This window comes from Eupeodes corollae, chromosome 2 (genome assembly GCF_945859685.1).
Source record: "Eupeodes corollae chromosome 2, idEupCoro1.1, whole genome shotgun sequence".
NCBI lineage: Eukaryota > Metazoa > Arthropoda > Insecta > Diptera > Syrphidae > Eupeodes > Eupeodes corollae.
This window is the reverse complement of record NC_079148.1, coordinates 134,320,421-134,345,261: the sequence shown is the minus strand read 5'-3', so window position 1 is coordinate 134,345,261 and position 24,841 is coordinate 134,320,421. Positions and strand designations below refer to the sequence as shown.

General features: G+C 34.1%; 1 protein-coding gene and 3 long non-coding RNA genes across 5 annotated transcripts; 2 read left to right on the top strand and 2 right to left on the bottom strand.

The window, feature by feature from the left end:
• Nucleotides 1–3,007: 3,007 nt before the first annotated feature.
• Nucleotides 3,008–18,955, bottom strand: LOC129945328 (ras-related protein Rab-8A). The gene is made up of 5 exons (XM_056054998.1): nucleotides 18,393–18,955; nucleotides 7,689–7,749; nucleotides 7,414–7,618; nucleotides 3,910–4,050; nucleotides 3,008–3,850 (listed from the first exon to the last, which is right to left on the bottom strand). Exons 1-5 carry the CDS (start codon nucleotides 18,514–18,516, stop codon nucleotides 3,752–3,754), a joined length of 630 nt encoding a protein of 209 aa, XP_055910973.1. The 5' UTR covers nucleotides 18,517–18,955; the 3' UTR covers nucleotides 3,008–3,751.
• Nucleotides 18,956–20,862: 1,907 nt separating this feature from the next.
• Nucleotides 20,863–21,648, top strand: LOC129946517 (uncharacterized). Its single transcript, XR_008781621.1, has 2 exons — nucleotides 20,863–21,401; nucleotides 21,472–21,648. It is a non-coding gene; the product is annotated as an uncharacterized LOC129946517 (long non-coding RNA).
• Nucleotides 21,649–21,709: 61 nt separating this feature from the next.
• Nucleotides 21,710–22,378, top strand: LOC129946518 (uncharacterized). The gene is made up of 2 exons (XR_008781622.1): nucleotides 21,710–22,022; nucleotides 22,088–22,378. It is a non-coding gene; the product is annotated as an uncharacterized LOC129946518 (long non-coding RNA).
• A 1,258-nt stretch (nucleotides 22,379–23,636) lies between these two features.
• On the bottom strand, nucleotides 23,637–24,569 carry LOC129947789 (uncharacterized). 2 transcript variants are annotated; one of them, XR_008781764.1, is made up of 4 exons: nucleotides 24,484–24,546; nucleotides 24,377–24,432; nucleotides 24,003–24,306; nucleotides 23,637–23,944 (listed from the first exon to the last, which is right to left on the bottom strand). It is a non-coding gene; the product is annotated as an uncharacterized LOC129947789 (long non-coding RNA). The 2 variants fall into 2 exon arrangements; XR_008781763.1 differs by having other exon boundaries at nucleotides 24,003–24,432; nucleotides 24,484–24,569.
• Nucleotides 24,570–24,841: the final 272 nt, after the last annotated feature.

The following is a 24,841-nucleotide window of genomic DNA, read 5'->3' as shown; positions in this document are numbered from 1 at the left end:
AAGAATTTTTCTCGAAGCATCCTAAGACGCTCTCATCTTTCTTTGACAGGGTCCAGGCCTCAGCGCCATAAATGAGAACCGGGATGATGAGTGTCTTATAGATGGTGATTTTAGATGCTCGAGAGAGGACTTTACTTCTCAATTGCCTTCTAAGTCTAAAGAAGCAGCGATTTGCAAGAGTTAATCTTCTAATAGGGGTGCCTAGTAGACAAAGTCCTTAACTACCTCAATGTTATAGCTGTCCATGGTCACGTTTTGTCCAAGACGTCGATTTTCAATGTCCTTTTTTGATGACAGTATATACTTGGTCTTACCCTCATTGACCACTAAACCAATTCTTCTTCGCTTCCGTTGCAATGCTCAAAAACGCTCCACTGACATCACGCTTTGATCTTCCAATTATGTCAATATCACCTGCGTATCCGAGTAATTGGATGGACCTTTGGAAGATTGAGCGTCTAGTGTTGACGGTTGAGTTTTGCACAATTCTTTACAGAACGATGTTGAAGAAGTCGAATGACAGTGCATCGCTTTGTCTAAAACCTTTTTCGACATCAAATGCATCGGTAGGATCTTTTCCGACCTTGATAGAGCAGCGTGCATTCTCCATCGTCATTCTGCACAAATGGATAAGTTTGACAGGGATTTCAAAACTAGACATTGCTTTGTAGAGCTCTTCCCTATGGATGCTGTCATACGCGGCTTTAAAATCGATAAAAAGATGGTCGGTATCGATTTGAAGCTCCTGGGTTTTTTCCAAGATCTACCGTAGTGTGAATATTTGGTCGATAGTGGACTTTCCTGGTCTGAAGCCACACTGATAAGGACCAATCAGGTTGTTGACGAATGGCTTCGGACGTTCACATAATACGGCAGAGAGGATCTTATACGCAATGTTAAGGAGACTGATGCCTCTGTAGTTGGCGCAATTTAGAGGATCTCCTTTCTTATGTATTGGTCATACTATGGTGAGATTCCACTCATCAGGCATGCTTTCTTCCGACCATATTTTGCAGATGAGTTGGTGGATGCTCCCTACCAAGTCATCGCCTGCTGCTTTGAATAGTTCGGCAGCGATGCCGTCAGTTCCAGCAGCTTTGTTTGACTTAAGTTTAGATATAGCAATTCAAATGTTCAAATGGTAGACATGTGCATTCAAGAGGACACAAGCGTCCACAGGTTTTTTCTATCAACTCCTACTCTCACCTCCCCGCGGTGAACATCGGGTGCCTAAGGCACCTCTCCTTATCCGAAAGGCATCAGACAAATTATCGATATGGAATCAACGGTGGCGTCTACAATAAGGTTGAACTACTTAGTAAACACCTTATAGGGCTTCTTCGACATTCGGAGCCCAGGCAAGTAGGGGTTTATCCGGCTCCCCGTCGTCGTTGGAGTTATACTAAGAATCTGGCCCTCCAGGTTGGGGGTTGTGCGGTCGGGGTGACTTTCTGTTTTATCTCAGAATCAACAAAAAGAAAGCTGCTGTATGGAGACTTTTTGGACTATGTGTATATTAATGTGAGGAGTATGAATCAGATTCTAAAATGTTGAGGTTGCAAGTTTTACTTCGAAGCTTGGTAATATAAAGTTTCTAACTGCTTATTGACTTTGCTCCCGAACATTTTGAGATTCCCTATCCTCAGTTTTTTTTTTGGTAATCAAGCGCGATTTATTTTTAAAGTTTAGTCTTATTACTTTTGAGTTGAATACCAATGAAAGAATACATTGACCGGTCAAAATCCACGTTTGGTCTTGAAGAACGTCAAGAGCCAAGTTCAGTTGATATAACCCAGCTTATACAGTTCCTATAATTCATAACACAAAAAATCCAATTAAAAAAATCCTGTTCTCGATTGTATCAAATTACGTGTTGAATCCCGTCAATAAAATAATGATATTATGTTCCTATGTAGAACGATGTTAATTGAATCAATATAAAAACATTTTTAAATCCATCAAAACCATAAAACTGCTTCCCTAAGCACAACATGACTGCTTAGTAACACTCATCATTATAATAATTATTAAACTCTTCTCTTTATCAACAGAAAAAAAAGAAACTTAATTTCTGTCCCAAAACAAACCTTGAAAAACGTCATTACGTATTTTTTTTTTTAATGTATTTAATTATAGTATATTATAAAAAAATGGAAAATAAAATCAATCAATTAAGGTTCTTAAAAAAATAATTGGCATCATTTTTCGCTGGTAATGTTTTAATGAGTGTTTTGTTCTTGAATTTGAGTTGATTGTATTTATTTTAAAATTTAAAAAACTATGTTCAGATTACTGCTGCATATGCATAATTACTAAATGTGTGCATATGTACTTATCAAGCCCTCCGCATCAATTCACCACAAGTAAAAAATTATGAGTTAAAAGGAAACGAGGTTATTAGGAACAATGTAATTGAACATTATTAACAATATCAAAAAGACGACAGAGTTGAGCTTTAATGCTCCAAGAGAAGTTTTCTATGAAATTTGCATTTAATACTTTTAGATAAAGTGACCCTGGTACACACCATGTTGATCTTTTTCAGAAAAAAACAAAAACAACTGAAATATGCGATGAGAAATATTTTAGAACGCATAAACTTTTTGTTAATTTTTTTTTAAATATCTCTTAGTTGCGAATTCAAAAATAACATTTTTTTTTCTTTCTTTTTTTTCTGTAAGCACCAAATCAATTTTTTATTTATGTATTTATTTTCATTTCTATAACAACCAAATAAGTTTCTCATATAAATTATTTAGAATTAAGATGAAAACTAAGTATTAAACAGAAAATTGAATTGAATGTAGAAAAACTTACTGAAAAAATGGAGAGCATAGTTTTTGATTATCTAAACAATTAATAATGAAACCTGCCTTTTTGTCTTGTGCGTATCAGTGAGAATTAAGAATAAATTAAAATGTTCGGCAGTATAAAATAAATCTAGAGAAAAATAATAAAAGAGCAACAAAAATGATTTTTTTTTTGAAATTACAACACTTTTGAAAAATTCTTCAAAACACTGCCTTTATTTTTGTATTTTTTTTTTCTTTCTTGTATTTTTTTTTCTTCATCTTGTTATCAATGAATATTATCTAATTTGTCACTATTTCAAAGTACAAAGTATTTGATTAATTGTTATTGTTGTAATACAAAACTGTGCCAGTTACAAAGTCATTGCTTTATTATTCAGCAATTTTACATACAGAATCGTTTTGAGAACATTATAGAAAACGTATTTTATTTGCTTTTTGATTTTTTTTATGTTTTGTTTTATGAGAATTATTAAATTATTACACAAGTTTTTGTTAAGATTAAAAAGAACATTATAAAAAAAAAAAAAAAACAAAAAAATAATAAGGAGCAACAAAAAGTTCAAGATAGACAGAACACAAAAATGAGTCTCTTTAGCACATAAAGGCGTGCAATTCGAATTCTATGTAAATATAATAATTTATATGTATAAACGCGGACCTAAACAGTAAATATAGTAAAGGAAACCTAAGGAAATACAAAAATAAATTTAAAAGGTTTTAAATTGCCATTCTATGGCTTATACTTTGTTTATGTTATTATGTTTTTTTTTTATTTTTTTTATTTTTAAAAATTTTATTATTGTTTGTATGAGTTTGAGTTTTTTTTGTTTTTTTTTTGTTATGTTAAGTTTTATTACTTTTTTTTCGATAATTTATTCTTGTTAAAAAACATTATTTGTTTTTAATGAAATTTAACAAGAAATGTATCTACAACCACGTCAAAGTAAACTGCACCTGGACAACCAACTGTCCGCTTTCCTTGCTGGCTCGAAGTTTTTAGTTAATTGATGACCGCCTTTAGGTGGGTTAGTCGCCTCCTGGAATTAAAATTAAATTAATAAGCATTTAGCAATAAATCGTTTGAAATTCATTTTACCATTCGTTTTTCCATTTTCGCTTTTATGTCACTAGCCAGAGTTAAAAATGCCTCTTCGACATTTGTACTGTTCTTGGCGGAAGTTTCCATGAATTTAATACCATATTCTATAGCTAGTTGTTCGCCGCGTTCTCTCGAGACCTAAATAGGGAAATTATTTAATGCTTAAGATTCTCAATTTATTTTGCAGAGTTTAAGGAGAATTTGAATTAATCTTGAATTAATATATTCAGGCTGATTCTAAATAACTATTCCCCGGGAATTTGTTTCCCTTTTCCCATTCTTTTATTACAAACAAAAAATCCCCGGAAATTTTGTTTCTCTTTCTATTTCCCTTATCACAAACAATTTTCGAAAAGGGGAAAAAATTATTGGGGAAAAAAGTAGGCATTGTAAATGTCAAAAAATGGTTAAGTTTTTACTCGTCTCCCGCCGAATTGTTCCCCAAAAATTTGTTGGAGAAATAGAAACAGAAAATGTAAGTTTTTGTTTATTGCATCGGAAATAAATTAAAGTTTTAATAATTTTATAGGTCCAAAACAACTAATAAGTCGCAGCTGCAAATGTTGCTGAATTTAATGGAGGAATGTCGCGATATCGCCTGTGGATTCCAGAGCAGGCCAAATGAAGAAATTTTACAGTTTTGGGAGAAGACAGAGAGGAAATTAAATTCATGTGGGCCGCCGATAAAAACAATTCCAGAATGGAAAAAAGTAAGCATTAACAACAATTTTTGTACACTTATTTGTTTATTAACTTATTATCAAAGGTGTGGAGTGATCAAAATAATATGTCCGAACAAAGGCTGCTGAAAATTTAAAATCGAAAAATGCCACTGGTGGTGGGCCTAACAAAGAATACAAATTTACCGATTTTGAACAGGCTATATATGATTTAGTTGGCATAAAAGAGTCTGTGAAAGGTATCGCTGCAGCAACGTTTGGTTTGGTCGCCGTTCTAAAGAGGAAAGGAAATAAAGAAAATATAGGGCCACCCGAAAAAGTTTTGATTTCATTACCAGTTGAGTTTCTTAAAGGAGTGCTCACCGATACAAAAGCTTTTTCAAGAAGCCTCGCCATCCCTAAAGAATATTCCTAAAAAAAAAACCTTATTCTCGCCCGCAAGGAAGATCAAACAAAAGTTCTGCCTCCGAAGCTTTCCAAAAGGAATTGGAACTTCAAAAAGATTTATGCCACACAATGAAGGATTTGGCTGAAGGAGTTAAAGAGAACTTTACAGTACAAAAGGAACTTTGTGAAGCACTCAAAGCTGGGGCCTGATTATGAGGTTCGCGGCGGATCGTTTTCAATTCGACTCGCTTCGTATTTCCTTATTAACGAACTCGCGGCGAAGCGAAAGTAGTTCTTCCTATATTCCAGTGATTTGACACTTTTGGTTTGAAAGCTTTCCACAAATTTTGTTTTATTTTGATTGAATTTGTGAAATTTGCGGTGATTTATTTAATGAACAATATTAAAATTAAATAATGGAAACAATTATGGTGTATATTTATTCTGAAAGTGAGGAATTTGAGGAATCCCAGGAATCCTCAAGATTATGGGTGTCCAGGAGACTACTAAGGAGCAAATCTTCTCCTCTGGATCTCCCTTCAACTGAGTAAGTATTGTTTCCATCTAGTTGAAATCAAATTAATCAATTAATTTACACACTTTGTCTTAATAGATTTATCAAACTATTTCGACTTTCGAAAGAAGCTTTTGTCTTCATTTTGCAAGAGATCAGTGAGGAATTCAAGGATCAGAACAGCAACCCGAACCCGATCAGAACAAGCCCGACATTCAGGACCGACGAGTGCTCCCGTTGCAATGCCCTTATTTTTTTTCATAAACTCGACGAGAGCCAAAAATTGATGTCGATTTATTTGCTTGTTTTTATCGTTCCTTGAATGAATTTTAAAATTCTATATATTTTATTGGGGATAAATTATAAGAAAATTAAAATAATTCAAGGATCAGAACAGCAACCCGAACCCGATCAGAACAAGCCCGACATTCAGGACCGACGAGTGCTCCCATTGCAATGCCCTTATTTTTTTTTTCACAAACTCGACGAGAGCCAAAAATTGATGTCGATTTATTTGCTTGTTTTTATCGTTCCTTGAATGAATTTTAAAATTTTATATTTTATTGTGGATAAATTATAAGAAAATTAAAATAAAGCTAACTCACATTTTTAAATTAAAATAAAGAAATAATCCACGAAATTGAACACTGAATAATAATAAACACTCTTTCGCCTGTAAATCCGCCAAAAAAAAGCTATCGGATTCAACTCGCCTACAAACATTATGACATTTCAAACTCGCCTTCGAATTCGTTAATTGGTCGAATTTAAAACAAAGAAGGCGAAAGCGAAAGCAATAATTGAAAAATGGCAAACTCGCTAGCAAAACGATTCGCCGCGAACATCATAATCAGGCCCCTGTATCAGAAGAAGCAAAAGAAATCCGTCGCCACACTTCGAAAATTTACCATGCACTTCATCAGGGAAATAAAAACAGTCAAGAACTTCTTAACGTAACAAAGGAAAAATTAAAAGAAACTAAACGACACAACTTGGTTTTGAAGGAGTTACAAACGCGGGAGCTCGAAGACAAAATTGAGTACATTCGTCGGACTTCCAGGACTTCTCTAAGCACTTTACTGAAGCAAGGCTGGGATAAACCAACATTAAAGTATTTTCCAACCCCCGTTTGGTATGATCCCTCAGCGAAGAAACGCAAGCAAGTGCTCAATTTTATAATTGGAGGAACTGATAAAACACTTTTCACCTGCTTCACAGAATCTAATGAAGACATCCAACAAGTACTTAAAAGCAATTTTGTTGACTCTAAAATATTTTTGAAACCTAAAAACTAAAAGGTTTATTAACATGTCGTCCAAAAACAAAAAAAGAGCAAATGTACACACAGCCATTGTGGCAACTTCAAAGGATTGAATGCATCCCTTAAAGATCTTCTGATAGCTCTTGGCTGTCGATATCGACTTTCTTCAACCTCCTCCTTATGTAAAATTCTGCGTGCAATGGTGAACATTTTTGTTGAGTTTAACTTTATTTGTTAATAAAATTATAAAAGAATTTTAAGGACAACTGTTCACATTCAATAAAACTTTTTTTTCTTTAAAATTTGTTTCATATTATGTATGTCAAATATTGCAAAACAGCTGTTTCGAACATTCACAATTTTTTAGGGAAAAATAATCTCCCAGAGAATTCAGAATTAGAGAATTCTGTTCCAGGGAGAACACATATACCGGGGAGAACTTTTCCCGGGGAATATTTAGAATTAGGCTGATTAATATTTTGATGTTTCTTAGATTATGTTTTTTTTTTCTTCAATAATTCAAACTTATTTTGTTTACATATTAGTTTCTAAAATAGTTCAACAAAGTAGAACTGATAAAAATTAAACATTTACAAGAAATTTAAATGTAACATTTAAAAATTTAATTCGAAATTCAAACATTTTACAAATTCTCTTACCTGTCGCTTCTCATTAAGTTCGCATTTATTGCCAAGTAACATTTTTTCCACATCTGCCGATGCATTCTCTTCAATATTTCTTATCCAGTTTTTAATATTTTCAAAAGATTTTTCTTGTGTAATATCGTACACGAGCATAATTCCCATTGCTCCTCTGTAGTACGCAGTTGTTATAGTCCTGAAACGCTCTTGACCGGCTGTATCCCTTTGTTTATAAAAATAGATTTATGTAAATTATTTAAATAAAATTAATTATATTTTTTTTTTAAATTTACCAAATTTGTAATTTGATTTTCTTTCCATCAAGTTCAATGGTTCGTATTTTGAAATCAATTCCTGAAAAAGAAAAAAGTATTGCAATGAGAGAGAGAGAAAGTTTAGCACAAATTTTTACATCTAAAATAAAATTGTTTTTGTACTTAGGTAATAAGCTGGCATTTAAAGAAAGACCAAACACAGTGACGAAAAATTAATGCAAATAGAGGCAATTAATAACTTTATATTACAATCAAATCAAGGCTAACATTTAATTTATTTTTTAAAGTAATTGGTTGTTTTTGGTTCTTAAAAATAGCGAGAAATATGAGAAACTCGATTTAAAAAAATAGTAGAAAGAAAGTGTTTTTCTTGTAGTTCTGACAATATATTTTTTTTTACTTTTTACAATAGAACCGTTTTTTATTAGTTAAAAAACTTACTATTTTTTCTTTTTCACAAGAAAAAACTACAAACGTTTATTGAAAATTTCAAAAAATGGGTTTGTGCTTAAATTTTATTAGTTCTAAAAGATAAGGCCAAATGAAGAAACAATAAACAACAGATTTCAGGTCTTAAAGTGCTAAAAAATTAAAGTATCTACAGTCTTTCATTTAAGGTTTAAAGCAGAAATAGGAACGTTGCCGCGTTTTGATAATCTGCTAAAAGTCTAGTCAATGAACAAAAAAATTGCCTTTACCTCAAAAAAAATTCAACAGTTTTGAAACTTGGCACAATTAGGGATGTCTGGTGATGACCCAAAAAAAAAATACCCAAAAATCTGACGTGAGCTCTAGCGGCTGTTAAGAGAAACATGCTGTTTGTTTCAGTTTTTCACGTTTATCTCGAAAACTATTTGTCGTATTAAAAAAATTTGTTCCTCAAAATTAAAGCTCATTAAATTTTATACAAAAAAGCTTCAATAATTTTGTTAGTATCTGTTATATTTCCTAAGGAAATATGATATTATAATATGATTAAGGAAAACATATGTTTTTTTTACACGAAAAGAAAGCTTATTAAATTTCTTAAAAAAATATGGTATGCATTTTTTCGTGTCTGTAAGTGTCCACAAACAAAACTGTAGTATTCAATTTGTATGTCCTTCTTACTTCTGAAAGTCGTTGGCCCACTATATGGCGCATTGCCTGCATGCCTAGAGATTAAGCATTGTAGTAAGTTACTTTATCATCTCCAACTATGCCACTCGCTATTGACATGAGCACTCGCTATTGACATGATTTCATTTGTAACTGGAAATGGAGGATGACTTTGAAACCAATTTGACAGTTTTGCAATGTGTGTATTATCTCTAATTTTACGTGCCTCCCTAAAATCTTCATGTACCTCACTAGGAGAAAAAAGAACAAAAGTGAGTGATGAGAAAATTTCATGAGTAGCAGTCAGACCTAGAACCCATTTACTAAGTAGACTATCAGTGATTAAACGCCTTGGTGTCAAGCCACCCATACTCTTCATTCCACGCATTACAACGACTACAACCCTGTCCACAATCGATCAGTTCTTCTCATAGTAAAGTAACCCTCATACACAAATTTTTTAAATCGCTAGACCGCTAAGCGTGAATAAAATCTTTAAGCAATGTAATCATATTAAACAACTAAATCCATAAGGCTTCTATTGGTCCATTAGATTTGAGATTTATTTGTAGTTTCTCACTATTGGATAAATAAGAACATTTTTCATGAGATTTTGGTTCCATTATTACATTAGCTAAAAATGTCTGTATTAGTATTAAAACACGAACTGCTCTAGAAAGCTTTTCCTTGGAGCATCTTTTCAACAGAAACCGGGGCGTCAGGTCACTTCCACTCATCAGAAAACCTATCAAACACAAATTGTATCTCCAACAACTGAGCTTTATAGTATGAAGCACAAAACCCGAAGCTTGATATAAGGTTTACCAACATTTTAGAACCAAGTTTTTTGTATATAATTAAGGAAAGGCTGCTTAGGATTGGAGAAGTGAATGATCTGGGACGCACAATTGATATAATGCTATGCCCTACTGGGATGCACTTCCTTTTTCTATTTTCAATGTTCGTTTTCTTTAGTATAAGAGTTTCCAGAAACGTTTTTAGGTACACAATCGTCATCAACGTGTTTGAAAAAATCATCACATGTTTCCCTTAAATGTCGCTAGAGTTATTTTATAAACAATAACATATACCAAAAAAATCAGGGAAGCCTTTTTTTATAAAATTTAATTAGCTTTAATTTTGTTTAACAACATTTTTTGATACGACAAATAGTTTTCGAAATGAACGTAAAAACATAAAACAATCTTTATGTTTCTCTTAACTGAGGCTAGAGCTCACGTCGGATTCTTGGGTACTTTTTTTTGGTCATCACTAGACACCCCTTAGTAAGTGTGCCAAGTTTCAAAACTGTTGGATATTTTTTGAGGTGAAAACCTTTAATAAATAGACTATAATGCGAACTTAAAGAAAAAGGCAATTTTATTTTTTATTGATATTAAGATTCAAATGAAAGCACCTTTTTTTCTAATAAAAAAATTCAAAATAAATATTATGAACGCAAGTTTTCTAACAAGAGTGTACAAATAAACCCCTGACCTAAGCAGCAAAACTATTACAAAATTATCATTATTGCATTCGAAAAAACAACAAAACAATACCTACCTACCTTCAACATTGCGTATATAATTAATAAATAAGCAATGAAATGGCAAAAGTGATAAACACAGTGTAATGGGTAATCCCTTCTCTCCTTTCCCTCCACCCCACACAGGCATATCATCACAATCGATGTAGACATTGCATACGGTTCTTTTTATTGCTATGCAGTGTATATATGGATTGAGTTGGTATGTCTTCGGATAGATTAGTACATGTGATATCTAGTTAACCAGGGGCGGATCGATATGCAGATTTTCACTAAGGCATAACACTAGTGAAAGTCTGTTATTGAAAAGTTCAAATTGGATTCTAGATATTACATTTACTATAGGTAATTGTCCGAATTTGTTGTTTTACAAGTTTTATACATTAAAATGTTGAGTGAATTCAGGGTGGACTTTAGTAACATTCGTGGTTTAAGAAAGAATTCCTATGCCACATATGTCCACATTGCATCAAACAGGCCAGCTGTTTTGGCATTGAGTGAAACTCAAATAGGTGAAGATTCCGATCATTCGGAATTCAATCTAAATGGGTATAACTTAGTGCCATTATTTTTTCCTCATCATGGACTAGCCGTATATATAAGAAATGATGTTGCATACCAACTCCAGCCACAATATGGTTTGTGCTCCAACACAAACTTTAACTTCATGTGGTTAAAATTCACGGTAAATAAACACATCATCCACACATGTTTTTTATATCGAAGTCCAAATCTGGACAGAAATTCAACTTTTAACGAATTTGATGCTCTGTCTGACTCCATTCAAAGAATTGTTGCCCATTATCCTCCCACTGAAATTGTCATTGCAGGCGATTTCAATGTACACAATTCTTCTTGGCTTCGTTATTCTGGTCAGTCAACACCGGAAGGAAGGTATGTTGAGATCTTTGCTGAGTTAAATCAATTAACCCAGCTTGTCGATGAGCCAACTCGAATCCCTGACGTTGCAGGTCAATCCGCCAACACCCTAGACTTGTTTCTTACCTCTGACCCTAATAAATACACAATTAGTGTATTACCGCCTCTAGGCACATCAGACCATTGTATCATATCTGCAAAATTCTCATGTCGAAAAAATCCAGTTAAAGAAAAAACTCCTATGAGAACCGTTTGGCAATATGAGAAAGCCAACTGGGACGGTCTCAATGAATTTTTCAGGAACTTTAACTGGTCACTATGCTTCCTCGATAGTGACGTGGATTCCAGCGCAGATATTGTTACAAATTTAATTCTTTGTGGAATGAGAAATTTTATCCCGAACAGGGTAAAATCTATCAAACCCAAAGAGAACTCATGGTTTGATTCGAGCTGTAAAGAGGTTATTAGGATCAGAGATGTAAGTTTCCGTTGTTACAAAGCCAACCCGACCGAGGAAAACCGGAATAAGTTCAAACAAGCTAGGAAGACATGTAATGGTCATATTCGTCGAACCAAATTTTTGCATGATCAGAAATTAAGGCAAAAAATACTACAATGTCCCAAAGGTAGTAAAAATTTCTGGTCATTTGTAAAAAACGTACGAAACACCACGTCATCCTCGGTTCCAACGCTCGTCCACAATGACACTCCCTATGTAAGCTCGATTGATAAAGCCAATTTGCTTGCAGCACAGTTTGCTGTTAATTCGACGCTACCGGAAAGTGTCATGAGTCCTCCTGTTCTTGAGAGCGTAAATGATTCAATGGGACGAATCTTCTTTCGCACTCGTGCAGTTGCAAGAGTACTGAAAGACCTTGACATACACAAATCCGCTGGCCCGGATAGTATCTCCCCAATTGTTCTGAAGAGGTGTTCTTCATCGCTGGCAAAACCACTGCGTAAACTTTTCCATCTTTCCTACTCTACAGGTCTTTTTCCGAGCGGATGGAAAATAGCATTTGTCCAGCCTGTCCCTAAAAAAGGCGAATCCTCCTCTCCCTCTAACTATCGTCCAAAAGCACTCACGTCCCTTCTTTCCAAGGTCATGGAAACGCTGATTAATTATCAGCTCAAGAAATATCTCGAAGAACGGAAGCTTCTTAATGACCGACAGTATGGTTTTCGTAGCAATAGGTCCACTGGTGATCTCATGGTCCATCTCACCGAACAGTGGAACAAATCTTTACATCGTTTTGGAGAAAGTAAGATTATTGCACTTGATATTTCAAAAGCATTTGATAGAGTTTGGCACCAAGCTCTCTTATCGAAAATGCGTGCTTTTGGTATTGATGAATCTCTTCTTCGTTGGATTAGAAATTACCTTTCTAACCGTTCAATACAAGTTGTATTGGATGGTTACAAGTCTGAAATTCTTAAAATAAATGCTGGTGTTCCCCAGGGCTCCGTTTGTCTCCGACACTCTTTCTTATATTCATAAATGATCTTATGTCTGCCACTTCTAATCCATTAACCTGTTTCGCCGACGACAGTACCCTCAGCTTTTCATACTCGTTTATAGATTCACATCCTTGTCCTTCGGATGTGGAACTTCAACGGCAGCGTATGATAAGCTCATTAAATTCTGATCTTGTCAGCATTGTCCAATGGGGAATCAAAAACCGTGTAGAATTTAATGCTTCCAAAACTCAATGCTGTCTCCTGTCGTTAAAGCGTAACCCACCCCCGATGCCGCTATCCATGAGCGGCACTTGCATCCAGGAAACTAATCAACTTTCAGTACTTGGTATGAATATCACAGATCACCTCTTATGGAATGATCACATATTCGATATCGCCAAAAATGCTGCCAGATGCTTAGGATTTCTCCGAAGATGCAAGAAATTTTTCACCCCTTCTGATCTGGCTATAATCTACAAAGCTTTTATCCGTCCAAAGCTTGAATATAATTCTCATATCTGGGCAGGTGCCCCCAAAACAAATTTAAATCTCTTGGATAGAATTCAAAAAAGGGCTTTAAAAATGATAGGCGACAGAACTATAATCGAAACATTTACATCGCTAGAACACCGTCGCAATGTTTCATGCCTTTCGTTATTTTATAGATATTTTTACAAACAATGTTCTGTCGAATTAGCCAATTGCATTCCACCCCTTAAACAATTCAGCCGTAATACTCGCACTTCTAGGAATGCTCATCAGTTTACCCTTGAGCTCAATTTCGGGCGTACTGTTAAGTACAGAGATTCTTTCTTAAATCGCACATCGAGAATGTGGAATGCTTTGGCCAACTCTGTTTTTCCCTCCCATTTTGATGTTCAGAACTTTAAGACCAATGTGCACCGGTATCTCCTCTTAAATCCTTCCCTATTTTCCTAACGCTCGCACTGTGTTTAAATATAAACATATAAAGGGTACTAATAACCCCTTGAGTGCCTGCATATTATAAAAATAAAAAAAAAAAAAAAAAAAAAAAACTAAAATTTTGAGTAATCTAAATAAATATATTATTTAAAAAACAAAAACAAGGATACATTTCTTTAGATACGATGTTAGATAAAAAGCCAGACGACCAAGTACGCAATAGACAGGATTTTGATGGAAACACTTCATTTTTAGGATAGTTTAATTTCTTATATGTGATAAACATTAATAGTAACAATGAAACACTGAGCTTAAGAATAGGGTAACGTTCAGCTAAGTGACGTGAATGAGATTGTTAGTTAGTTAGTTTTATTGACTTCAAAAGATACAAGAACAAAACATTATATTCTTAATTGTAAGTCACTTAACACAAGTCCTTAAATAGTTTGGACGATGGCCGTCTACCAGACTGAATTTTGTTTTTAAATTTATATATATGAAAAAAAGCTAATTAGATACAATTCAATAAAATAAACTTTATAATTTTTAAACTTTAAAACATTAAAACATTAAAAATGTTCCTAAACTATTCTGGTTCTACAGTGAAGAGCGTTCAATGAGTATTCATACAGAAGGTCCCAACCTAGTTCTTCATTCAAAATGTTGATCGTTTCTTCTAAACCGAGTATATCTATCCCAAAATAGCACTTCCGGAACTCCTTGATTATTGGACAAACTCCCAGGAAATGAAATACATCTTCGTGTTCTTTGGGATTGCATAAATCGCACAATATTGGCAATTCTGGACGGTAAAGAATGTAGTTCAAATTGATGAGTTCACCTTTTACTTTAAATAAGAAGCTCATTTTTTGTACTTTTTTTGGCCAGTGGTTCAAGAAATGGTTAACTTTACTGTAGTAAAATCTGTAAATAGATGCTTCAGCTTCACTCATAAACTTATCGTACATACATCATGTTGCCGTTTTTTTCAGCAAGTCATCAAAATTCAACTTAAGCAAGCTCGTCTGCTGATATTGAAAAATTAGTTGAGCATTCAATTGCCACAATTTCTTCCACTCTTTAACACACGAAACTTCAGAATTGATAGCTTGTGTGAGTACTTTTCGAGGAGTTCTTTCATCGCCCATCTCCAAAACTCTTGACACGTAGTTGAAAAGTAATTTAAGTGTGTCTAAAAGAGGGGTCCTATTCCTGTTTCAAGATGTAACATATAGTTGGGCGTCGTACTTGGCAACTTGATTGAAAGTACTTTTAATAAAAAAAAAAAACGATCGAATCCCCTTATACTTAGGTTCCGTAAAACAGTATTGCAATTGCGGTAGCTCGAAATACTTTGTGTTAAGCTATGTACGAAACACTATTTCTTAGAATGCAACTTCTCCACACAGAACACATAGCACGCTTTGCTTCCGATAATTTGGATTGTAAATGTTTTTTTAGATTCAAGTTTGATGCAATCAAAACTCCCAGATACTTGTATTCCTTTACTATTTCTATCGGTTCCTTGTCAAACGTCCACTTCTTCCACCTGGAATATATCCCATCACCGTTTCTGAATATCATCATTTTTGATTTAGAAAGATTTTTTCCAGATTCCATGTTTTGCAATAAAGTTGAAGCTTATTTATCATTACCTGCATCCCGTCTATAGTTTCATTCGCGAACATCAGCCCTGGAATATTCGTTCCTCTTATATCAATACCACCTTTCACCGAATCAGTTATGTCTTTTATGTATAAAGTAAAGAGAAGAGTCCTTAAAACGCATCCTTGCTTAACGCCCATTGACTTAACAAAAAAAGACGTAATAAATTTAGTTGAGATTTTAAATTTATAAAGCTTGTAAAAAAGTGCTTCCCGGGGAATTGAATCGAAGGCTGCTCAAAAATCCACAAAAAAAGCGTAAAGCTTTTTTCTTTTACTTTTATAAACATCAACAATATTTATTAATGAAAAAATTTGGTCAATTGTCGAGTAGTTTTTCCTAAGCTCAGCTTGGAATTCCTTTAATATTTGCTCAGATTCGAGCCACTCGTTGAGTCTATTATATAGTACCGAGGCAATGATCTTTAGTGCTATATTCAAAAATGAGATGCCTCTATAGTTTAATGGATCTTCAAAATTACTTATTTTATGTAGCGGAAAAATAATTTCTTTTCGAAAACTCTCGGGGACGTCAGCGGTGTAGAAAATTCTGTTGTACTCCAAAGTTAGAAGCCGTAAGAAATCTGGTGTAATATTTTTAAAATATTCATACGGTATTCTTTCTTGCCCTGGTGCTTTATTTTTGTTTGCTTTTTCAATAAATATTTTTACCTCATTTAGGGATAAAGGCGCATCCAGAAACTCATCAAATATTAAAAGTGGTGCATATTGAAACGATGGTGCTATGTGTGAAGTGTTGAACAAACTTGTACAATGGATTTTTAATTGTTCGATGTGCAGTACTGTAGCCGTTGGAATCTTTTTTCCACACAAGCCTAATTGCTTTCTAGAACTTCATTGAGTTTTTCGCGCTGTTTACCATTTCGATGTTTTTTTCATCAAAATTTCGCTTTTTTGCTTTACAAAGATTTTTGAATTTTTTGTTCGCTATCGCATAGAGGGTTCTAAAATTGATGTTAGTGGTCGTTCTGAATAATTTCAAGTACACAAAAGATAGGTTCCTAGCTATCATGCAATCACTATCAAACCAATTTTGCTTATTTGCCAAAACCTTCTTTTTTGCCGATATTTTTGGGGCGCTGCTGATTGTGAGGTTGTTAAAGTGGCCTTTTTTAAGAATGTTAAAAACTAAAGAAACCACAAGAGTAAGTTCTACCCCAAAGGAAGATCCCACTTCGTCATAGCAGAAGTGATAGCGGATGAGTCAACGTTGTTGAAAGCGCCCTTAATATCCAGTAAGGCAACCATAGTATATTCCTTTTGATCTAGGGAGTATTCGATAGTTTTTACCAGAGTGTGCAAGGATGTTTCTAACGATTTCCCTTTGCAGTAAGCATGCTGAGACATTGATAGTCTCTTATCAATGCTAGGGTCCGAGCTAGATGGAGAAGTTTGTTGGGTGAGGCCCTAGTTCACACAGAACTGTAGCGCCACCTTAAGTAAGTAAGTAAACCAATTAAACTCAATCGAGAGCATTATAAATAAGATTTTTTGTATACAAGACTATTTGAGTCAAATGAAAGTCAAAAGGCTCTTGTTTACATGACACCTCACTAAATGAAGCCTTCAAATGCGTCAATTTTATCTTAACTCGATGATAGACAAATCAAAAATAAATATATACGTATAGCTAGAACATTTTAAACAGTTCACGACAGTATTTTTTTGTTAAGTATCTTGAAAAAAAAAAATATAAAAAAAAACAAAATATAAACAAAAAACAAAATCAATGTAAACAGTAAACCAAATTTATCGACTCTTAAAAAATTCAAGGTAAAGCCAAACATAATGCTGTAAAATATTCAATCATTAAAACAAAACAACAAAACAAATTCTGAGAAGGGAACATCTCTCTTTGCCTCCCCGCAACCGCATAGCAGACAGTCTACAACTAAATACACTAAACAAAAAAGAATCTTTGTTCTAAATTTATCCGTTGTAACAGCAAAAAAAATCGAATAATAATAATAATTTGCAGTTGGCATGTGTTTTATATCTTTTAGCAACTTTGAATGGAACTACATACACTCGCTGTTTGTTTTTTTTTGGTTCCTTTTTGTTTTGTAAACTTGTTAATTCATAGTTGTTATATTCGATATTCGGCACTCGTTGATTTGTTGGTGTCTCTAAATGCGCAACAATTCTCTTTCTCATCGAGTGAATGAATTCCAAACATTTTACGAAAGCAATCTTAAGTATGAGATAGTTTAATTGTTTAATTGAAAACACCCGTCGTTATCGTTGTTGTTGCTCAAGTCGTCGTCGTCGTCGTAGTCTAGTCGTCAACTATAGGAGAATGGCCAACTGCAACACTAATGCATCACATCGACAAAACTAACAACACAAAGAATGGCAATTTGCTTCTGCGACTCTACGTGGTATCCTAAAATGTAAAATGTCGTGTTTGAAATTAAAATAATCGAGAATGCGATTCTTACAACGACCGAAAAAAAACAACTCCAATACGAATATGACGGATAAAACTTATGCTTCTCATCTATTTAACATTTTTGATTAATTAAAATTGAGACAATGAGACAGCTAACAGAAAGCAAAATCACTCTTGTCGACAACGACGACGACGACGACGGATGAATCATCGAGGGAGACACATACTCCGGTTCCACCCGTGCGCTTTCCTCTCTCCCTCCATCGATACTGACAGTCGCAAGTGGTTTGCTTACTTCATGGAAACTAAGGATGGAATGAGTAACAAAATAACATGGGATTAAAGTTAAGGATTGGGACTGAAACCAAGACCTAAACCGAGTTTGACACGACAATTCATCTGAGTAGAGTCAAACGATCGATAAGAAGTATATGTGTTGAGCCTGTCTGACACAATCAAACCACACAACCATCTTCATCACTATCCCCCCAAAGGCCGCCCCATAGCAGGGTGTGTTTTATCCATCTTATCATTCATTAGAGGAAATATATACAAATCTAAAGCTAAAAAAAGTGGTGACCACGACTGATTAAATAATGAAACTTTTGTTCAATGGAAACGGTCAAAGGGCAGTGACAACAACATGACTACAACTATGACTAGAATCTAAGGCTGTTCTGGATAGATTAAAAATGACAACATCAAAACCCAAAACGATAATCAAAACCACTTAGCACACTTACCAATTGTCGAGATGAATGTTGTGTTAAAGGCATCCTCGGAAAATCGAAACAGAATGCAAGTCTTCCCAACTCCCGAATCGCCGATCAGGAGAAGTTTAAACAAATAATCGTACGTCTTGGCCATGCCTTTGCTGTTTGGTTAGATTTTAAATGTCTTGGTTTTGGTCTTGGTTCTGGGAAGTTGGACGTTGCACGACGAAAAACCAGAATTCTGCGAGGTGTTATGATTTTGACTTCCTTCTTTTTTTTTGTCTTATTTGTTCTTTTCGCTAAATAAAGATTTCACTTTTTTCTTCTCTTGTTATCGCGCATCTATGTCTCGGATTTTAGGAAGGTTTTCGCTTTTGAATTGTGTTCTTTGTGTTCGAGGAACGAGGGAGTGGATTTTAGTTTTGTTTCGAATTGATAATGTAATAATATAAAATTAAAATGCACAAGATACAGACGGGGATAGTAAAATCTCGTGTAGAAAATTTTATTTCTTTTTTTATGTAAAAAAAAAAATATTCTTGATGACACAAATGTTTTTCGATAACTTTCAACAAGAGAAGAGATGAAGATTGAAGCGGAATACGGTTTGCTCGCTCGGATGGTTTATGTATTCAAGAGTGAGAAGAGAATAGTTTCTTTGGTGGTAAGAAAACAGATGATGTTTTAAATAAACGGGGACTGACTTCAGGTTTTAGTAGAAGAGTTACAGGGTGTAGTGCAAAGTTTAGAAAACATTTATTATAAAATGAGTATAAAAAGTAATAAAGTCAAGTGCAACGAAACGCAATTTCAAAATGTCTCTGGTGACTTTTGTATGCTCAAGGCCTAGCTTTGTTTGTCGTGCACAATTCAATCTAAAGGCATGAATTTTATCCTAATAAATAGACAAAAATCATTGAACATATCAAATTCTACTATTTCACAAGAGTGTAGACCATTTTTTTTTGATAGAAAACAAGTAGACAAATCTTTTGATGGTGCCCTTGTACAAAAATTAAGTGTATGAAATCGAATCGGCCTTATCAGCACAGGTACTTTAAGGAGCCAGTAGTTATAGCTGTCATTGGTTGTAATTGGAATTTTTTGACAGGTATTTCATAGTGATCATTGAAAATGTCTGTAATTGGAGCCATGTAAAACTGAAACACAAATCGGTCTTACTTTTCGTTTCACATTTGGACATACTTCAATCGGCTATCCAGGAAAATGTATTCATTAATAATTGAGAAATTTGTTCTTCAAAAAAAATCTTTGAGTAATTTCCGATCGATCAGTATTTGTATTTGATTTATTTGCAAAATCGCTACCTACCTTGTAGGACATGAGTCTTATAAAGTGTTGCAAGCCTTTGTATTTATTTCAGAATTTGAATAAAAATTATAAACCTAATACTTCTATTTACATATTTATATAAAGAAAAGGACATTTAACGAAAGTAAAAATTTAAATCTACTTATGCTTCTTATTCTTGTCACAGCGATGGGCAGAGAGTTCCAAAGGCGTATACAATATGAATACAAAATTGACGCTCAGTAATAAAAATTGTATGGGGGTAATATTAAAGCGAAGGACCTTGTTGAATAAGGGAAATTCAGCTTACCGTATAGATAATCAGGTTGTTGTGTTTGGATGATTTCATACAGGTAACTCAGAGAGCGAAAGTTTATTAAGCTGTCTAGGCCATAGAGGAAATATATTATCTAGAGTCCCGACTTAATGGGTTTGCTCTCTTTCGGCCTACAAGCTAAATTGGGAGGATTTTGTCCATAAGGATAAGCATGTGTTAGTGGTCCCGTGCATTTCTTATGGGACCAAGCCATTATGAATGTAGTTGTTATGGAATTTGTGCCCACATTGCTCGACCGCGGGGGTAAAAACTATGAGGTGAACTCAGACGTTCAAAAAAGAAATCCGTTGAATTCAAAAATTGAAAAATGAATGCAATATTTTTAGAAAAATGAATTTAACAACTTCTTTTTAGTGAAAACTGTGCCAAAAATAATATTTGAATGCTTTTGGCACACAAATTCTATGTATTTTATGAAAAATTTCGCTAAAAACAGAAAAAATCGTGCTGAAAGTATAAGCGCACCCTAGAACTGTAATGCGAACGTATCCCAATTTGAGTTATGTCAAGTTTTGACAGATCAATAGCGAGGTGAGTATTTTGACAATTCTACGAAAATGTAAACAAACCAAAATTCAGTATCAATAAAGCAAATGAAGGTAAAACAAAATATTAATTTATTGAAATAAAAATATATATTGAATTTAATTTAATCCTCAGATAAAGAAGAAACCAAGGATTACGTTGCAACAAGAAAAGTGGAAGTGGAAGAACCGCGTAGGAAGCAAGGAACGCCGACATATTTATTGTGGAGTGAATAGGTACAATTTGAAGGTAAATGTGTTCATATTAATTTTTAACTCAAATTATATGAATATTGTTTTGTTTTGTTTTTTAGTAAAAAATTACACTGCTCAACAAGACTGGCGATCACATCGCTCTATTCTGATGGCTTATATCCTCATTGTTAACCCTGTAGGAATGAGAAGGGCCGATTACAGCGAAGGGATCGATGTCCCAGAAGTCTGAAAAGCTTCACTTTGCAAACTATCTGACATGCTTCATTTGACGAGATGGATATACAAGTCGAGAGTTGTTATAAAGTTGAGGAATCTCTTTACTTGGTGGTCATTCATAGCCAAGCCAAATACAAATACAAGTTGAATTATTTGCAGCGTGTGATAGCAGTAGCACATTCACGTAATGTGCCACCATCTTTGCAATGCAAAGCACTTCTTTCAGCCAGCTACGGATAGTCGAAAGATCGCAATGAATGCAAGTCCTTCCTCATCATGTGAACAATAGTTAATTTAATCTACAGTCAGTTTTTCAAGACAGTACCTACCACCGAGGATTGGCCAATTGATCTGTTTCACTATGTTCTTTTTTGCAGAAATTCACATTTGAATATCTTCCTTTTACATTTTTTGGCGAACTCTGTGATGTAGTTGGTGAGGATTTGTTTATAAATAATAAAATAAGAACTATCTTAATTTTCGCTTTTTCTAATTTAAATTGTAGGTCTCTGGAATTCAATTGAAATACCTTCTTTCAATTATGATTTATTGCTTTCAATGCCGTCAATATCTTCAATTCAATTCTGCCTCTTGTTACCAACGAAGAAGGAGACAAGATCGGAAAATTTGCTGACGATGGTATTTGGCTGGACGAAGAAAAACCGTCGCCTTTTTCTCTTTATCAGTTCTTTTTGAAAATGCCAGATTCTGAAGTCGAGAATCTTCTCTGGAAGAAATTGCATTTCTCATGGAACAACACAAAAAATCACCAGAAAAGAGAAAAGCACAAACGATTCTAGCTGAAGATATGACGCTTCTAGTCCATTGAGGTGATTTTTAATAAACAAATAAATCACTTCTTTTAGCTTTTTAAGTTTTTCTCTTTCAGAGGCGGGTCTAAAACAAGCCGAAAAAGTCACAGAAGCGCTCTACAAGGCAAATGTTTAAGGACTAGGTGAACTGAACTACAACTAAATCCTATCGTTAAGATTTTTCCAGAGCCTGGACTATCCATTCTTGATCTGGCACTAAAAGCTTAATGTTTTACAACAGAGAGTAAGTGAAAAGTGTTATGTTTCTGCTTGAGGTAATTTATTTTATAATTAAAAATCTTCTTTCAGCTGATACGATGAGAATCATCACAGCTGGAGGGTTCTATATCAAGCAATAGCGAACTCAAAACTTCGCACTAACATCACACTAACTCATCACCACAAACATCCGATACCATTTCTATCTATTAGTTCAAAATGTTAAATGTCTCCTTTTTGTTGGCAAGGATGAGCATATGAATAAAAACAATTTGTTTAGCTTATATCCATATTCAATTTTACATTAATTAAAAGTCATTAATAATAATATTGTATTCTTTTTTGTGATAAAAATAAATAATTTGAATCATTAAACATGTAGACTCCCTGGTTTGTTAATCATGTTTATATATTTTTTAAATACAATGAAATTAATTCAAATATGTTTTTAAATTCCATTCGGCACTCAACGTTATAATTGGTTGTAATTGTGATGATTTCCAAATCTACAATATTTTTTCAATATTTCGCTTAAATTTGTTTCGTACTTTTCATCTAATCAAATTTATATCGTTTAAATGGGCGGGTAAAAATTCCAACGAACATTTTAGTTATGTAGGTCCCATTTTGTTCAAGGTTCGAGTTGTGCTGCCCCCAAACAACCGAAATGGGATGTTTTATATTGGCTAATCCGATCAATTTGTACATTACCATTTGTATATTCTTCAAAATTCACTTAATTCAATCGAATACAACCCCTGAAGAAAAAAGCACGAACATCTTTGAATTCAAAACAAATTCCTTTATTATTAAAGTAAATCATAAATAATTTTGAATAAAAATAATCCTAGTCAGTAAAGAAATAGTAGAATATACAATATATACAAAATTTACACTATAGCTCAAAATAAATAAACAAGTTGTTTGCAAAAAAGATTAATTTCTAGATATACATAGAAATAAATTTAGGCTTCAATTTGACTAACTTTTACAAAAACTTGCATGTTTTTGACGTTCTTTCTTTTCGGGCGTGTGTATGTATTCACAAAAGTATATTTCATCAAGAAACTAGGGGTAACATCATCGCCTGGTTTCATTCCTTCTTCAGGTGTGAAGTTCAATTTGATTGTTACTTTATTGGACTTTCTTCAAGTGGTGAAACTATAAAAAAAATAAGAGAAACAACATAGAATAAGAATTTACAATTCGATTGTTATTTACTTTGGTTCCTTTCGTTGAACTTTTATTCGAAGTCGATTATTCGCCGTTCCTCTTCCTTGGTTGGCAGTTTCATAATGGTTGTGGCCATATGGTACATCATTGGGTTAGTTAGCTTGAGGATCAATTCAGTGGACGTGCCAGGCTTCAGTGGCTTTTCACAACGCACAAGCAGAAAGTTGGGCACATGGTAGTTAGCAAGCAATTGAATTCGATACTTGATAGATCCTGGATGGTACTCCGGCTTGATGACATTGTTTTCGCATTGTCGACAATGCAGCGATCGCTTCCGCTCCGAATGGATGTTATTCACTGTGAATAGTTGATCGGCAGGTTGACCATGACGCTGCTAAATTGTGACTATAAAGAAATTAATTTTCATTAACAAGGAAATCTTAAATGGAAGTTGACTTACTTTTTTTGATGTTGATTTTCTGTGTGAAAATCGATGGAATCCATTCGCCGACATCGTCAGTAGCTGCCGAGAGACTGATCTGAATTTGTTTGGCTTCTTGGGGATTCTTGTCGGGCCAGCTCATTTGCCTCCAAATGATTGCCACCGTTAAGCCAGTGCGATTCTTAGGAGCAAAATAAATGGATTCGTTGTAGATTTAAAATTTGAACTCTCTTACAGTCAAGGTTGGACAATTTTTGAGTATTCCTGCGATTGTATTCTTGTTTTTCTTGCGTCTCTTGCAGAACTGCAGACTGGTAGTAAACTCTTTACACCTAGAAGATGAAGATTAAGCTAGTTGACTACGATATCAATGTTTCGATACGTACTTACACAATTGATGAAGAAGGGCGTCAGCGGTCGACTATTACATGGCAAAACTTCCACTTGCACCATTGACTCGGTGGTGTTGTTTCTAATGGTTTTGATGGTGACACCTCCGCCATCAACGCCTGCGGCAGCTCTTGCCATTGAGAAGTACATACAAAAACAATGGGCAGCATCTGTAGTTAAAAACATTGATATTATTTTGTTAAGAGAAATATAATATACAAAAAACTTACTAGTAAATCAGCGCCTTGTTTGGTACGCTTTCCAAATTACTTAAAGGAAATTGCTTCCTGCATTTTGGCAATATCTAAAATGAAAAGACAGACTATAAAATAAATCCATTATTGTTGCACCTCCTTCACTGCAATTTGACTTACTTTTTATTCAATGAAGTGAACTTGTATATACCCTCTTCATTATAAAGAATTTTGGTCTGAAAAATATCAAATTATATTACAAATCAAAACAATTAACAAAAACTTACTCTTAAAATCCGAAACCCATTGTTTTGTTTTGCAAAATTGATTGTCATTTTTGATTGGTCACAAAAATTCCATAAGTTTCTTTTTAGCCCAATCCCCCATTTTGCTTTTTTTTCACCACTCACATGTATTCACCGATAGAGAATTTGAGAGAGTTCACCTCGAATTTGGGAGAGTTCACCTCGAATAAAATTTGAGGGTGTTTCAGGTAGGACGGGTACCGTTCGGGACTCTAGATAATATATTTCCTCTATGGTCTAGGCTACAACCAGAAATCCCTATCACAAAAATGGATGTGTGATCATAACGACGTAGATTATAAATATAGCGGACAATATTGTTATAAGCAATAACGATTTC

Bases quoted from the DNA above. Each gene is read 5' to 3' on its own strand.
- LOC129945328 (XM_056054998.1), bottom strand. From the start codon at position 18,516: ATGGCCAAGACGTACGATTATTTGTTTAAACTTCTCCTGATCGGCGAT. The intron at 7,750-18,392 runs GTAAGTGTGCTA...TTTCTTTTTCAG, and splicing joins AACATTCATCTCGACAATTG to GAATTGATTTCAAAATACGA. The intron at 3,851-3,909 runs GTAAAATGAATT...TTTTAATTCCAG, and splicing joins CGAAAATGGAAAAACGAATG to GAGGCGACTAACCCACCTAA.